This window comes from Sinocyclocheilus grahami, unplaced genomic scaffold (assembly GCF_001515645.1).
Source record: "Sinocyclocheilus grahami isolate Dianchi unplaced genomic scaffold, SAMN03320097.WGS_v1.1 scaffold353.1, whole genome shotgun sequence".
In the NCBI taxonomy this organism is placed as follows: domain Eukaryota; kingdom Metazoa; phylum Chordata; class Actinopteri; order Cypriniformes; family Cyprinidae; genus Sinocyclocheilus; species Sinocyclocheilus grahami.
Genome location: NW_015505532.1, coordinates 1,346,239 through 1,363,976, shown reverse-complemented (window position 1 = coordinate 1,363,976; position 17,738 = coordinate 1,346,239). Strand labels below are relative to the sequence as shown.

At 37.2% G+C, this 17,738-nt stretch overlaps 1 protein-coding gene across 1 annotated transcript in view; it reads right to left on the bottom strand.

Moving 5' to 3' along the window:
* Positions 1–5,444: 5,444 nt before the first annotated feature.
* The window catches only part of recql5 (RecQ helicase-like 5), a 41,274-nt gene continuing 28,980 nt past the window's right edge, over positions 5,445–17,738 (bottom strand). Inside the window, exons 10-19 of the mRNA XM_016229525.1 lie at positions 10,792–10,828; positions 10,475–10,533; positions 10,164–10,237; positions 8,889–8,982; positions 8,639–8,773; positions 7,336–7,907; positions 7,198–7,240; positions 6,789–7,010; positions 6,434–6,506; positions 5,445–6,347 (exon numbers count right to left, since the gene is read on the bottom strand). Of these exons, the coding sequence (XP_016085011.1) occupies positions 6,247–6,347; positions 6,434–6,506; positions 6,789–7,010; positions 7,198–7,240; positions 7,336–7,907; positions 8,639–8,773; positions 8,889–8,982; positions 10,164–10,237; positions 10,475–10,533; positions 10,792–10,828 (1,410 nt within the window). The 3' untranslated portion in view covers positions 5,445–6,246. The remainder of the gene's footprint in view (positions 6,348–6,433; positions 6,507–6,788; positions 7,011–7,197; positions 7,241–7,335; positions 7,908–8,638; positions 8,774–8,888; positions 8,983–10,163; positions 10,238–10,474; positions 10,534–10,791; positions 10,829–17,738) is intronic.

The following is a 17,738-nucleotide window of genomic DNA, read 5'->3' as shown; positions in this document are numbered from 1 at the left end:
GTGCAGAACTTTGTCTGCCAAAAACAATTTCAATTTTTCAGACTTACATTTTAAAAGGAATACATTTTTGTTTAAGTTGTATGCACTTATTTGGATACCATTGTTTTTGATAATATTTTGTATTAAATCATACATCACAGAAAAAAAAATATTCATAGGGCACTATTATAGTTCAATTCTAATAAATTATTAAAATGTTAAGGTTTTTATGAATTCAATTGAACTGAATGCAGAATTTAGGCTAAATAAGATGAAAATATTTCATAAAACCATCATGAGACTGGCTGCTTAGTAATAACACACATTTCTTCTCAACCAACCAAATAATTTGAGGTCACCATCTATATAATATCTATAGCACAACGAGTTACGAGCCAAAGTGTAATGGTTTTGGTTAGAGGTTTGTTTAAATCCCTTTTGTATGAGCAATACAGCGTTTGCCTTAGCAAACACCACTGTTCAAGTAACCAGCTTATCACACATAATTATGTGTTACGTGACCAAATGTAACTATAATGGACTAAAAACATGGCATGATAAAATGAAAATGTGCAGAGACAAAACTTCTATTTTACAAGATGTGTCATCAGCCATAAAGGCTGATTATCTCCATCTATTGTGTGCTTAGTGCTCTTTGCATCTGAAGTGTCTCTTGGCAAAGTATGTCATCTTTCACCTTTACCCTGACCATCTGTATCATCCCTTCAAAAGAGACAGTGGTGTCTGGAGTCCTAATCAGATCATCCAGCTTTAATTCCCCTCAGTCAAATATTGAATCCTACCCACCGCATGATCTCTCTCTTTCCTCCACGGCTGCGGCAGAGTGAATCCACACTAAAGCCGAGTGCTGTTGGGTCAGCAGGCTAAATCACTCTTTAGGGTGAAGTGATATAAAACTGCGCTCATACTGTCTCCGCCCCTAGGGTGAACACCACCAATCCACTCCAAAACTATAGTGTCATTGTGATATTTATCAAAACGCCACTGAGCAATGGTGATATTTCACTCTGCACTTTCTGAAACAGCATTTCCCCTCATGATGGATTGCTTTGACCATTGAGAGAGTCTGAAACAGATCAATATGGTGTCTCTGCAAGAGATTGTGTGCTAGGCCTCCATTAGACCATTAGCACAAAGTGCATGAATATTACTCAGCTAATTTGATTGTGAAAAAATATGCCTCTAAACATGGTTGTTAGAGGCCTTCCTGTAGCTGGTGATGCATTTCTGAAGCGTGTCTTACAAGCAAACAAAGCATATTACAATAATGGTGCAGGCGAGCCAATGCAGTTGATAAGACGACATACGATAACATACTAAAATAAGTATAGAGAAATTAAGCATTATACTAAGCTAAAATGGGTTTAAGCAGTAAGTCACAGTTATTTCAGAAACAAACAAAAAATTTTTTTAAAAAGCAACATCTCATTTTCATGTAGTTTAACTTGATGTACTTAACTAAAATTAAAGCAAGAATAAAATTAATAAGAAAAAATAGAAATGTAAAACTAATAAAATTATCATTTTTAGTTTTTAAATTGTTTTGTTACAATTTTTCATTAAAAACACAACAAAATTATTAAAGCTTTAAAATGAAAATGTAAAACAGGAACTATAAAATCTAGTGCTGTCAAACGATTAATCGCATCCAAAATAAAAGTTTTTGTTTACATAATAAATGTGTGTGTACTGTTTATTTATTATGTATATATAAATACAAACACATACAGTAAATATTTTTACAATATATATACACTAGCATGTGTTTGTATTTATATATACATAATAAATAAACACAGCACACACAAACATATATTATGTAAACAAAAACTTTTATTTTGGATGCGATTAATCGTTTGACGGCACTAATAAAAACTCATTTTAAATATTAATACAAACTATAATAGCATCTCAATGATACTAAAATAACACTGGTAAGCTTACTGCAGATAAGCAGTGTTCTTAGACAATGTCAAGACGCATTCATTTATATCACAGGTGTGTTTTATACCTGCAGCTAGGGCTGCACAGCATGTGTATATATATTGTAAAAATATTTACTGTATGTGTTTGTATTTATATATACATAATAAATAAACAGTACACACACATTTATTATGTAAACAAAAACTTTTATTTCGGATGCGATTAATCGTTTGACAGCACTAATAAAAACTCATTTTAAATATTAATACAAACTATAATAGCATCTCAATGATACTAAAATAACACTGGTAAGCTTACTGCAGATAAGCAGTGTTCTTAGACAATGTCAAGACACATTCATTTATATCACAGGTGTGTTTTATACCTGCAGCTAGGGCTGCACAATTAATCGAATGCGATTGTTATGCGCATTTTGTTAGTAATGCCGGTTCTGTAATCAGAAGGAAATCATCATCACGTGCTTTCAGATGGAGCAGAATTAACTACACATAGCCGAAGTTCACTGACAAGTTACGCAAAAAAAAATATATAAATATTCGCTGACGATTTTATTGCGCGATTATGAAATCGAAGAAATCGTTTGCGATAATGACAGCTTGTTTGCATAGCTTCTCAGTGAACTACGGCTCTGTGAAGTAAATGCTGCTCCATCTGAAAGCATGTGAAAATACCACATTTAATAACATATTTTTACTCCAAACTCACTTCATAACGTCAGTCGAGTGTTTGAAATAAATCCTTCTGTGAGATGATGTGGCTTCTTACACAGAATAAGGCACGCAACATATTTCATAGTATTCGAAGCAGTGATAAAGGCATTGCATTATAAATATACTTTATTTTAATGAAAATTATAATAATAAGAACTCCGATAAACCGTATATTGCCGTAGTCGTGCGTTTATTAGTCACGTTGAATCAATGAAAGCAGCTGAATCTTGTTTATTCAGCTGCAGCGATTGGCATTTTATGGGTTTCTTCTGCGAGGTGTATTTGGAGTTTCAGCGCGAGAGCGCCCTCTGGCCTTCGGATAAAGATTTACTACTGATCACAGAACCGTGCTTCACTGAAAGATACGCATGACAATCGCAGCTTCTGTCGAATCGCGATCTCGATTCCATTTCGATTTATCGTGCAGCCCTACCTGCAGGGCAACATTTATAGTCAGAAAATTCATTTTTAGAAAAAAATAAAATCTATATAGCAACATAAAATCTTTGCTTGAATCTAATCTGGGATATGTCAAAGTCAAAGATCGCTGTCATTTCATTACTTCCAGAGAGGAATAACTAGACTCGTTCCCAACGAAGCACCTCTGCAGTCCTCCTCAGCCAAAAGACCACTGCTCCAGATTCCCTTTCCACCAAATTCTCCATTTGCCTTCCTTTCCAATCCCACTGACTGCACAACCACAGGACAGCTCTCTCAGATTTAAAAATACAGTTCCTGGCTCATCACTTCTAGAGTGCAGCATAACAGCGTGTCCTGAAAGTCACAGAGATCGGTCACGGGCTGTTCTATGGCTCAGCATTTTACGGCGATTCAATCCGGAGGGCAATGACATCATCCTAAACCCACAGAGAGAGGCGTGTCTGTGCCGTCCATCCTCTTCTCATTCAGACACAACGTGATGACATTGAAGTAATTGCACTTCTTTTGAGTATGATCGGACTACTGGAAAATAAATCCAATCTGAAATGTGAAACAGCGGTTGCATTTTATGATCAGCATTCAGTCCAGAAATCAAACGTACATGGCTCCTATTTGACCAATGAGTTCACAGTGCTTTTCCAGTTGTTCCTAATAATGACTAGATAAGGGAACAACTCTTTTCTAAGTCTAGCTGATAATGTTTGAGCTGGATAAATCTATCACTAAATAACACAGAAGAAATTCAGACCAGTGCACCATACATTATCCAAACAAAACAAGCCCAAATGTGCCTCTGGAGCACAAAACCGGTCTTAAGTCGCTGGGGTATACTTGTAGCAATAGCCAACAATACATTGTATGGATCAAAATGATCTATTTTTCTTTTATGCCAAAAATCATTAGGACATTAAGTAAAGATCATGTTCCATGAAGATATGTCGTAACTTTCCTACCGTGAAAATATGAAAACTTCATTTTGATTAGTAATATGCACTGCACTTGACTTCATTTGGACAACTTTAAAGGTGATTTTCTCAATATTTTTGAGATTCCTGATTTTCAAATAGTTGTCTCTCAACCAACTATCGTCCTATCCTAACAAACCATACCTCAATGGAAAGCTTATTTCTTCAGCTCAATTTCAAAAAATGCATCCTTGTGACTGGTTTTGTGGTGCAGGGTCACAATCATCCTTGTCTGGCTGATGCATCTGTACTCGCTACGGTGAGAATAACACACTAATGCTTTGACACTGCAGACCCAGTTTATGATGAGGAGATTAAACCAGACTCAGCTAATGCTGAGCATCTGGACTGACACAGATATGCAAACATCATGTTCTATTTATTACGCACGAGCAAAAACTTGGCCACTGAGAAATTAACTGACAGGTCGCCTAAGGTTATTAATATTCATGACTCAATTTACAACAACAGGTTGAAGGTGTAATTTTAGTAGTGCCTAATAATAGCACAAACCCAGATTTAATGAAATGAGACTTGGGTATTTCTTAAGTGCAAAGGAAGAAAAAAAACAAGACAAATGAATTATAAGAGACGTTGGCAACCAATATCTGAGAATTGAACCAAAAACAGCCGGGTTCCTAACTCCCAGTAAAAACCCCATTCATTTGCTTCATAAAGTACTGATATTTAACAATAACATATACATTTCAAGACAGACCTCAAAGGTTAAGTGATGATTTATCCTTCTGTAGAAGGCAGTGTGAACTATACTTTACAAAAGCGTTAATAGCTGAATTCCCAGTGAAGAACTACACTACCCATAATCCTAAAGAGAGATCCACCAATCAGAGAAGTTGCGGTTACTACAGAAGCAAAAGGCGCTGTAAAGCAACAGCAGTTGTTTCGGATCCAATGGACCTTTTTCCACATTTCCGGGTTTCTCAGCAGCGGAAGTCGTCATAGTTGGGTAAACTTCGAGAGCAGTGAATGGGAGAGTACCACAAATCTACTTTTTTGCATTCCCAGTTGCTCAAAAAGCAAAAGAAAAACGCCACCATAGTGTTTTCGTGATTTTCCCAAAAAAAGGAAAAAAATTGAGAGGCTGATAAAAGTAGTCAGAAGAGAGAAAAATGGCAAATTTACCGTCCCCTCCCAGAAACGCTGCATTAGAAACACCCTCGCATTAGCGTTAACTAGTTTTTTAACTGCATGCAAAGGTGGTACAATACAAAGTATAGTGTTAAAAATGTACATACATTTTTTTTAAATCAAAATATAAAAAACTTTCGAGGATTTACGATGCCGATGACCATTGAAACCATCAGTCCGATGACCATCAGTCTTGTGAAAATCATTATATCAATATGCAATGCTGATGTGCAGTTCTTGCACTCATAAAAGATGTCAAAAGTACAAGATTACAATAGTTTGCTTTCCAAATGACACACTATACACTATGGACTTTACCGTCTAGTGTATGAATGTTATAAGGCTCTTTTGTCATCCAACATCTGATTGATTGGAGCCCCTCCTCCACCATGAAGTAATTAAAGCTGCAACATTTCCACACTTCATTTTTTCATCGAATTAAGTGCATTAATCTGGTATTTGCATGCGCTTTTTTGTTTTGGAATTATAAACTAATCGCACTATTAATACTACAAAATGACATAGAATAGTACATAAGTATGCAAACTGGGACACATCTATTGTTGTGATTCATCTGGGAGTTGGTTGGTTTGGTTCATGGCCTAAACATGTAGGAATCTTTTGTAATCCCTGTGGAGAAAATGAATGTGGAAAATATTTCGGCAACCGAGGCTGCTGGAAAAACCGGACAAGCAAAGACAAGCAACTTACCAATTACGCCCCATAAATTACTCAGCATGAATTCTTCCATTTGTGCACATTTGCCTTTTAATGTAGTTTTCATTACAGCTCATACTACTTTGAGTGCTTTATAAGCAACTAATGCTACATAACAGCTATGTTATGGCGTCTGTTGCTTGACTTCAAAAATAAAACAGCATTTTTCATAGCAGTTCATATTAATGTGCAATGTAGGCCGCCACCATACACCTGAGATATACAGCAGCATGCTGCTAAACACACGGCATCTCTGACAATAAAGGGATCGGTGGAGCTCCAGAGGTTTGGATGAAGGGACATAATGACCAAGATGGCTATCTGTCCTCGACTTTCAAGTGTCTCCAATCTGTCTCGCTCTCACAGCGCTGAATCCTGCTGAAGAAGCCCTTGATGAGGCTCTTTGCTTCCATCTTCACTGTGGGGAAAGACGAGCAATGCTAAATCAGCACTTGAAAAATGTATGATGTTGCTGGATTTTTATGAGGTTAAGGATAGTCTCACCTTGGCCTCGATTTGCAGTTTTTCCCTCCGTGAGAAGATGGGAGAGGAAACGGGCAAAGGATTTGAACAAATCCTGGGGGAAATGATTCAAAATGAAACGCAGTCTAATAAAAGTCTGCCATCCCTCTTTCTTTTTTTCTTACATTGACACTGTACCAAATGCAGTCAAAAATATTTAAAAAATCTTAGCAACCCCAAACATTTGAACATTAGTGTATAGTTAAATTAAAAAAATTATTTTTATTATATTCTTGTATTATTATTTTATAAGTTAGCATTATTATTTTTTTGTACATTTGTTGTTAGCATTCGTCATCCAGAACAGACGTGCGACCCAACAGTTGAGAAAAATCACCTTTGTTGCAAATTTGCCCTTTTTGTAGAACGGATCCAGGCATCGCACCACGATATCAGCAGCTTCTTTGAGTGTCACAGGCTTTTGTGAGATCTCAGCGGCGTCTCCATTCACTGTGTCAAACTGCGTCTCCTGCACCACCGGGTCAAAGGTCACTCTCTTAGTGTCCTTCATCACGTGGCTGCGTTTCGCCGGAGGAGACGGTGATCCGTTCTCATGTGACTGTGGAAAAGAAACAGATCAAAAAAACGTACGGATAAAAACTACTGACATGACAAACAGCTCCTAAAAAGTGTTAAAGGGGTCATACATCATACTTTTTTTTTTAATAATTAAATGTTTCCCTAAGGTCCCTTTACAATGTTTCTCGTGATATGACCCCTTTGATAAAGAATAATTGTGGTGTTACTTGTTTTGGTGATTTTCCGTGGGCATCAGATTCGTGAGTCTCTCTGTTTGGACAAAGAAACAACAGTTCAGAACACATTCAAAAGTCATGTTAAATAAATATCAAACTGCTCTCAGACAGCGTCTTCCTCCGTCATACCCCTGAACCGCTGTGATCTCAGTGTTCACGGGCGTCCCGTCTCGGCTGGCCGTCTCTTCTGCAGATGGACTCTTTTGCAGAAGAACAGCAGTGACATTCTCTGAGACGCTTTCTACATCTGTAGACGTGCTATTCTTTGTTATTAAGTCGGTGTGATTTGGTAAAGGAGAGTGATTCTGAGATCTTTCTTCCTCAGGCTCTGATATAACACTTCCTGCTTTCGTCTGAGTGGTGTCCACTTGCTTTTTTCCGAAATACTGTGATATACGGCGCATGTCTTTGGCCGCTTCTGCTAGTTTCTGCTGTTTCTTAGTGAGTCTTTTACTGGGGCTGCTCAGGGAGGAAGTCGTGCTGGTTTTGGCTTTGATGGGAGACGAGTCAGCAGGAGTTGTTTTACTGCTTTTCATCTTCGGTGTTTTTCCTGTTTCCACCTCCTCTTCCTCACAGATGGGGTCTCCAGGTGTTTTGTCCGTGGCAAGCGTCTCCTTCTGAGAGTTTTTCAGCAGATCTCCAGCTGTCTGAAACAGGCTGGACGAGCCACGAAATCCCGCTCCTACACGCTTCCTCTTCAGCTAGAATGTGATGAAAAAGATGACGACTATTTATCAGTTGTCTGCTTTCATTGTGGATAGAACAGTATTAAACTTCAATTTCTATAATTGCGTTTCATGGTCCAACTGAATCCCAGAAAATACAGCACTATATTATTTCTAGTGCTGTCAAATGATTAATCGCGATTAATCGCATCCAAAATAAAAGTTTTTGTTTACGTAATATGTGTGTGTGTACCGTGTATATTTATTATGTATATATAAACACACACACATACAGCATATATTTTGAAAATATTTACATATAAATATAATTAATATATAAACGTAACATATTTTTCTTAAATATATACCTGCATGTGTGTGTATTTATATATACACGATTAATCGCATCCAAAATAAACGTTTTTGTTTACATACTATATGTATGTGTACTGTGTATATTTTTATGTATATATAAATACACATACATACAGTATATATTTAGAAAACAAAATTTATGTTTATATATTAAATATATTTATATATGATATAATTTAGATTTTTTTTGCCCCACTGTACATGTAAATATTTTCACAATGTGTGTGTATTTATATATACAGACAGTACACATATATATATATATAGTATGTAAACAAAAACTTTTATTTTGGATGCGATTAATCGCGATTAATCCTTTGACAGCACTAGTTTAAACACATTTTAAGTTTGCATTTCCACCTGTCTTTAAGGACAAACTGTGATTGGCTCACTGAGTAGACTTGAGAGGCTGAAGTGAAGCCGTCTAGAGGTTGAGATGATGAAGAGCAGGTCGCCGTCTCTTCATTCGATTCAGACTGTTTCTCTTCAGCAACACTTGCAGCTGCACTTTTCTTCATCTCTGACACCTGGAGAGTGTTATATGTGAATTTATTGCAACATGTCACTGATAAATGCATATTACAGACAATTCGTTTTAAATGAGATGAGATTAACACGCAGCCGAGCATTAGTAACACTCACTCTCTTGAGAACGGAAGCCTTGTACAGGTTTGCTGATTTACTGCCTCTGAAGATCTCGTGCTCTATTTCTACAGCCTGATCAAGTGTGTCAGAGCTACACAAGGAGAAAACGTGTGTGATGGAAAGAATATAAATCAAAATAAGCATTACAAATGATATCAAACTAAATTTGACTTATTAATAATATCAATAATACATATTTCTTTTAATATTATATTTGAGGACATGTCCCCAAACATTTACGACAACAGAAAGTCCCAGGATGTTCTTCGCAAGATATATCAAGATTGATCTGAAAAATGGACATACACAACTGTTCAAAAGGTTTGGGATCAGTGACATTGATTGATTGATTGATTGAAGAAATTAATAATTGTATTTAGGAAGGATGCATTACGCTGTTCAAAAGTGACAGTAAAGACTTATATTGTAACAGAAGACTTTTATTTCAAATAAATGCTGTTCTTTTGAACTATAAACAATTTTGAAAAAAAATAATGTTTGCCACAAATATAATAAACAGCAGAATAATACTAAGAAATGTTTCTTGAGCAGCAAATCGACATATTAGAATGATTTCTAAAGGATCATGAGACGCTGAAGACTGGCGTAATGATGCTGAAAATTCTAATAGAAAATAGTTATTTTAAATAGTAATAACATTTCACAATATTCCCATTTTTATTGTATTTTTGACCAAATAAATAAAGCGTTGGTGAGCAGAAGAGACAAAAATAATCGTACAAACTTTTGAACTGTATAAGTGTGTGTATTATCTAGGGCTGCAAAACGATTAGTCGCGATTAATCGATTCAAAATAAAAGTTTATGTTTACGTACTTTTTGTGTGCGTACTGTGTATATTTATTATGTGTATATATAAATACACACATATGTATACATTTAAAAAAATATTTGTATGTACTTGTATATTTATTTAGTCATTTATCAGACGCTTTTATATAATTTAATAAATATTTTACATAGAAATCTAACATATTTTTCCTTAATATATACATGTGTGTGTGTTTATATATACATAATAAATATGCACAGTACACACACACATATAGTATGTAAATAAACTTTTATTTTGAATCGATTAATCGCGACTAATCGTTTTGCAGCCCTAGTATTATCCTTGATAAAAACACACCACCACCAATGGACAGAAACTGCTGCATCTCAGGAGGATATTGAAATACAAAAAGATATAGCATTGCAACAATAAGACAGGAGTGCGGCATTCATTGTTGGTGTTTGATGTCTGCATTACCTGTGTGAAATCTCTGCTGCCCCCCTATGATTGGTAAGACACTCCTGCAGAAGAGACAGGCAGTGCTCCCTGCTCTAAAACACACACAAAACAACAAAGAGTCTTCAGCTCAACCAATCATATCCTGATCGCAGTTTAGACTTTGAATATGCAGAGGTTTCAGACACAGTTTGAGACTCTAGTGCACATGTGTGCCAGCAGAGGGCAGCACTGTTCATAACAGACTACCTGTTTTATGCCGTTTAATAATCTATCCTCTTATTAAGTATTTCAAATGAGCGTGAAACAGTCTTGAGGATGTGGTGTTTTACCTTCACTGTGAGTCTGGGGATTCTCTGACTGCTGGCATCCCTCAACATGCAGTCAGCATCTGAGAAAACATGAACAACGTGAAGCTTTACTCCAAAACCTGTTCCTGGAGGGCCACCGTCCTGCAGAGTTCACACCTGAACCAAGGTTAATGAAGGTCTTCAGAAACTTCCAGACAAGTGTGTTGGAGCTGGCTGGAGCTGAACACTGCAGGACGTTGGCCTTCATCAGCAGGATTGCAAACTGACACATTGTCGAATTTATTGAATCAAATGTCCTGAGCACGGAAAATTACATATGTAACAACTCTGGAACTGACCTGGTGGAACAAACGTCTCTTTAGCCACATCTGAAGTCTATAAATAAGAAAACAAAGGAGAAGTTGATGACAGCATGATTGGTTTAAATCTCTGTATTTTCCTAATAGCAACAACTGTTTCTGCCCAAATACATAAGTGACTGCTTGTACTATAAATTCATAATAAACGACAAGATTTTTATAGAAATTTGAGTGGTGTTGCCTGTGCAAAACTCAAAGTCTATGATTCTGTAATATGCAGCTTGTATCGAGAAAGTAAAAAGTGTTTTGATTTCTTGCTTTCTAAAGAAAGAAAACTGAAGATCATGTAGAATTCTCTTCCGTCCAGCTCAGCTTTATGGGGGAGGCCTCAAACACACAGCTGGAAAACACATGTGGAGGAAAGAGAGCGAGAGATATGGAGGAATGTTCTGGCACAGACTCAAGACTGTGAGGGTGAAGCGAAGGGGGATTGTAGTTGAGTTGTTTTTCATGTGAATGTATCACTGTACTTGTGTGATTGCATGTCATTAAATCTGAGCACATTTTCCCTAACTTATCATTATTGTAATGTAAAAAAATAATTCTAAAGTATTTATGCATCATGTTAGTATTTACTACAATACTTTATTGGAATAAACTGTATTACAGTAATTTTACTGTTTGGGGTTTATAGGATTTTTGAAAGAAATTAGTACTTTTATTCAGCAAGGATGCATTCAATTATCAAAAGTGACAGTGAAGATATTATTATAAATGATTTGTTTCAAATGAATGCTCTTCTTGCAAACTTTCTAATCTTCAAAGAATCCTGAAAAAATGTATCGCGATTTCCACTAAAATATAAAGCGGCATAACTGTTTTCAGCATTGATAATAATAAATAATCAGCACATTACAGTGATTTCTGAAGGATCATGTGACACTGAAGACTGGATTAATGATGCTGAAAATTCAGCTTTTCATCACAGGAATAAATTACATTAGAAAATCTATTATAATAGAAAACAGTTATTTTAAATAGTAGTAATAATATCAATAGTGTATCGATAGTGAATTTTTACCAAATAAATGCAGACTTGGTGAGCATAAAGGCTTGTGCACACCGGGACGATTATCGCGCACGATTATCGCTCGTTTTTTTGGTTTGAAAAGCGCCGCGTTAAAAACTGGCCGACCAATGATATTGGCGCTTTTGTTTATATGCCTGGAGCTGCTGAAATTACAGTAAAACACGACTTGGTGGCGCTCAAGCACAAAAGGAGTTGTTATGGAGAGGAATTGCAGATCAAATAGGATTCCATGTGACACTGAAGACTGGATTAATGATGCTGAAAATTCAGCTTTTCATCACAGGAATAAATTACATTAGAAAATCTATTATAATAGAAAACAGTTATTTTAAATAGTAGTAATAATATCAATAGTGTATCGATAGTGAATTTTTACCAAATAAATGCAGACTTGGTGAGCATAAAGGCTTGTGCACACCGGGACGATTATCGCGCACGATTATCGCTCGTTTTTTTGGGTTGAAAAGCGCCGCGTTAAAAACTGGCCGACCAATGAGATTGGCGCTTTTGTTTATGTGCCTGGAGCTGCTGAAATTACAGTAAAACACGACTTGGTGGCGCTCAAGCACAAAAGGAGTTGTTATGGAGAGGAATTGCAGATCAAATAGGATTCGTTGTGTACCGGGGTATTTCTGTTTTTCCGCCGCGTTAAAAACTGGCCGACCAATGAGATTGGCGCTTTTGTTTATGTGCCTGGAGCTGCTGAAATTACAGTAAAACACGACTTGGTGGCGCTCAAGCACAAAAGGAGTTGTTATGGAGAGGAATTGCAGATCAAATAGGATTCGTTGTGTACCGGGGTATTTCTGTTTTTCCATTAAGCGCCATCTAATGTCAGGGAGTGAATTTGCACGTTCACTCGGCTCATCGCCAGCGAAAATCGCTTGGGTATGAACCAACAACTGTATAAAAACATGTATGTAGTGTCCGTGACGTCACCCATAGGTTTCTGAAAAGCGTTTTTGAAGCTCAAAGTGGGCGGAGCGGGCCGTCGCCATCTTGGCAGCGCGTCACTCACAGATAATCGAAAATGAGCAGGGAGCAGGTTGCTGAAACCACGTCCACCTAGCTCGACGGCGGTGACAGCAGCAGCAATCCACCTGCCACTCAAGTGGCCACGCCCTTAATTATGCAGAACTTTAAGGCTTAATATAATTTAAACAGATGAGTTATAAAAAAATTCACCCCCCTTACAGTTGTCATGAATGGCAAAATTAGCTATATAGACCAAAACCACTTTTTGTACCAGGCTGTAAACATATTTTTTTCTGCTGTAAAGTTGGGCATTTTAACATGGGGAGTCTATGGCAGGGGTCTCCAACCTTTTTTACACCACGGACCGGTTATGTTTGGAAAATATTCTCACGGACCATATATATATATAGCCTAATATATATATATATATATATATATATATAATTTTTTTTATGTGTATGTATACGCAACTCGGTATTTCCGCGCTGTCTGAAACACGTCTCTTGTGCGCGCTTTGATTGTGTGCGAGAACGCGTGCATAACGAATTGAGCTCTCTTTCATTTCTTCTTCTTGTGGTTTAAAATTGCTTGTACGTGTAAATTGGCAAATTAATCTGTGAATCACGTGCGTGCCGAACGGTAGGGTCTCATCCGTACGTATTACGGATCAACTGCGATCCGTTTAACTGCTAATATGTGACAGATCAGAGCAATCTTTCATTTAGCTACTTATTTAACATGAAATTGTCAAATTGCTGCTCCATATCAATCGCATACAATGAAAATACAGAATAATTAGAACAATCATTAACATAAATAAATAACAGAGTGTTATATCTATTTTTCCCAGAATGTTCTTGCGACCCCGTAGTGGGTTGCGACCTAGTGGTTGTGGACTAATGCTGGGCGGTATACCGGTTCATACTAAATACCGGTGTTTATTTTTTTAATGATATTAATTTTTTTAAATACAGCAATACCGGTGTATGTCGCTTAAACAACGTTCGGAACGCGACACTGTTTGTATGTAGTGTCCGTGACGTCACCCATAGGTTTCTGAAAAGCGTTTTTGAAGCTCAAAGTGGGCGGAGCGGGCCGTCGCCATCTTGGCAGCGCGTCACTCACAGATAATCGAAAATGAGCAGGGAGCAGGTTGCTGAAACCACGTCCACCTAGCTCGACGGCGGTGACAGCAGCAGCAATCCACCTGCCACTCAAGTGGCCACGCCCTTAATTATGCAGAACTTTAAGGCTTAATATAATTTAAACAGATGAGTTATAAAAAAATTCACCCCCCTTACAGTTGTCATGAATGGCAAAATTAGCTATATAGACCAAAACCACTTTTTGTACCAGGCTGTAAACATATTTTTTTCTGCTGTAAAGTTGGGCATTTTAACATGGGGAGTCTATGGCAGGCTAAATACCGGTGTTTATTTTTTTAATGATATTAATTTTTTTAAATACAGCAATACGACAATACGACATACGGTGTATGTCGCTTAAACAACGTTCGGAACGCGACACTGTTTGAAAGGGGTCCCTTTTCACTGTTGCACTGTGGTGAGGGAACAGCTGTATGTGTTACTAAGTGTGAAAAAGTTCAGAAACTGAAGCTGTAGAACTATAATTATAAATATGAGCGTAGTTCGTCTGTTAATATCACATGCACTTTTTTTGTTTGTTGTTTTTTTTTAGTTGGTTACTCAGACGCAGGCAGTGCGCTGCATGAGACAAAAAAGTAATATAGCCAAAACAACCGCATAGCCGCTCTTTAGTGTAGATGCATGTTGATTTTATCAGACGATGCCGCGATTATAAATGAGAGTGACTCCTGGTTAACATGTATTAAAAGGGGTCGTGTTTAGTCACTATTTAGTGTGGTATTTTTTGACAATATTCACTCATCATGACAGTAAAATAGGACATTCTAAGTCAATATACTGCAGTATTTCCTCTCTCAATCAGTAGAAAATATGGTAAACACCCGGTCATGCATGGAAAAAAAAATACCGTCATGTACCGTGAAACCAGTATAATTAAAAAAAATACCGTGATTTACATTTTTGGTCAAACCACCCAGCACTATTGGGGACCTCTGGTCTATGGGACTGACTCCCTTTTGTGGCCAGTCGATGAATTGCAGTTTTAGTCTCTGCCGTGTTGGTTTCACGAGAGAGACCGGAAGGTTGCTGCTTGGTATGAACACAAAGACGCGTAGAAAAACGTCTCGAAAAACGCTAGCGATAATCGTCCCAGTGTGCACGAGGCTTAAGAGACTCCTTTCAAAAACACTTAAGAAATCTTACCAACCCCAAACTTTGGAATCAGTTTCAAAAACCATAAAAAAATGAAAATCACTCACTACTGTGTTCTAACCATCTGCAATGCAATAATATTCAGTGACAAGCATTTTTTGTCAAAGCTAAAACAAAAATCCTGCACAAAGACAACAAAATATAACAGTCCTCAAAACAATGATGTTGAGTTTCTATCATCATGACAATCTCTTCAAACTCATTGTTTTCACTGTGGAACTTGTTATATGATTAAATTAATCCATGGCTGGTAATGAAGTATTTTATGGAAGCCCGTTTCTGCCACTGAATACAATTTTTGTAACTCGCAATTGCGAGTTATGAAGTCAGAATTGCGAGATTTAAACATGAAATTGTACGAAAATAGTAAAATAGTACGAACAGTAAATTTCTCAGAATTGAAAATTAAAGGGATAGTTCAGTCAAAAATTTAAATTCTGTCATTAATTACTCAGTCATGTCGCTACAAACCCGTAAGACCTTCGTTCATCTTCAGAACACAAATTAAGATATTTTTGATGAAATCCGAGAGCTTTCTGACCCTCCATAGACAGCAATGCAACTGACACGTTCAAGAACCAGAAACGTAGTGAAGACATCATTAAAATAGTCGATGTGACATCAGTGGTTCAACTGTAATTTTATGAAGCTGCAGGAATATTTTTTGTGAAAGAAAACATGCGTCGTGGTACTGTCAATAATGGCAGCAGACTGTCACGGAAGAGAAGAAATCGCAGAATAAAGTTGTTATTTTTGTTTTCTTTGTGCACAAAAATTATTCTCATAGCTTCATAACATTAAGGTTGAACCACTGAAGTCACATGGGCTATTTTAACAATGTCCTTACTAACTTTCTGGACCTTGATCGTGGTAGTTCCCTTACAGTCTATGGAGGGTCAGAAAGCTCTCGGATTTCATCAAAAATATCTTAATTTGTGTTTCGAAGAAGAATGAAGGTCTTACGGGTTTGGAATGACATGAGGGTGAGAAATTAATGACAGAATTTTCATTTTTGGGTGAACTATCCCTTTAACTCGCAATTATGAGTTTATATCCCACAATTCTGAGAAAAATAAATCAGAATTGTGAGATAAAAAGTCACATTTACCTTGTTTTATTTTTTATTCAGTGGCGGAAACAGGCTTGAGTAACATTTCTGGTAGAAAAGTGACCTGGACATGTTTTCATGAGATTCAGCATTTGTCCTTTTGCCAAAGAGTGCCCTGTCCGTGTGCTCACCCTTCTCATGCTCATCTGTTTCCTGAAGATATCTCCGAATTCTTTCTTCCTCTTCTCGGAGTCATCTTCCTCATTGCCCCATTCCTCATCACATCTGAACACACACAGAAGCTCTGAGTCTCCACAGACTAACAGCGCTGATCATACAGTACAGCTGCTTCAGTAAGAGGTCAGCTGACCTCTCAATGCCGTAACCCTTCCTGCCTCCCGCGTACAGTTCAGGGTCGAAGCCGAACGGCCCCCTGGGCTCCGCGCTCTGTGCCGGGCCGGTTCTGGTGCTGAGGGCGGCTGCTCTCGCCAGCTGAGCGCGCACGAGTCTGGGGTCACGGCAGAAGTCACACGCGCCGGCACAGTTTGGCTTCTGATTGCCAAAAAACTGTGAGATGGTGGCATGTCTGCACCTGGAAATGAAGAATGATGATTAACAGGAGTAACAAATAAATCCAAACTCTCATGACATGGAACACAAAAATGTACTCGAATTTTAACAGTAAAAGAGAAATAGTAGATCTAAAGATGTAAATTTACAGAAAATTACTGTTAAATTGACCGTTTTTAAAAAGTGAAAAAGTCATCTTAATTTACAGTGAAAAACTGTACATTGACATTCCCAGAATTCTGTGACACTTCACATTTTAATTGAAAAACTTCTTAGTTTCATATTGCAAGACAAAAAGCCCCTGCTGGTCACTGTATGGAAAACAGTCTCCTTTTGTGTTCCATGTTAGAAAGTAAGTCTTATGGGTGAGTAAATGACAACTTCTGTTTACAAATACTAATGTTTTGGTGAACTACCCTTTTAATTAAGAACAGAGAGTGTTTCTACAAGTTTCTACAAATGTTTGTGCACTTAACACATCCTGTGTAGTGTGAACTCTAAAATAGAGATGTGCACTTCTCACTTCACTGACATCTGGGTTTCAGAGTCTGAAATAGCTGGTAGGGCAACAGAGAAGCAGAAACCCTCCCAAAACACATTTACAAAGACCCTCTGTGCCAACACTGACCAAAAGCCCATTCCCCGCTCTCACTGTTCACTTTTCCCATTAGTGATTTCCTCTAAAGGCACATACAGAGCAATGCTTTCCTCCTTTTTGAATCCAAACACAAGATGTCTTAAGTCATATGGAACTTCATGGTAAACAAATGGAAATCAAAGGCGGACAAAAAACTGAGATGGAGCAGAAAAAAAAAAAAATAATAAATAAATAAATATACCTCTAAAGGCACATACAGAGCAATGCTTTCCTCCTTTTTGAATCAAAACACAAGATGTCTTAAGTCATATGGAACTTCATGGTAAACAAATGGAAATCAAAGGCAGACAAAAAACTGAGATGGAGCAGAAAATAAATAAATATATA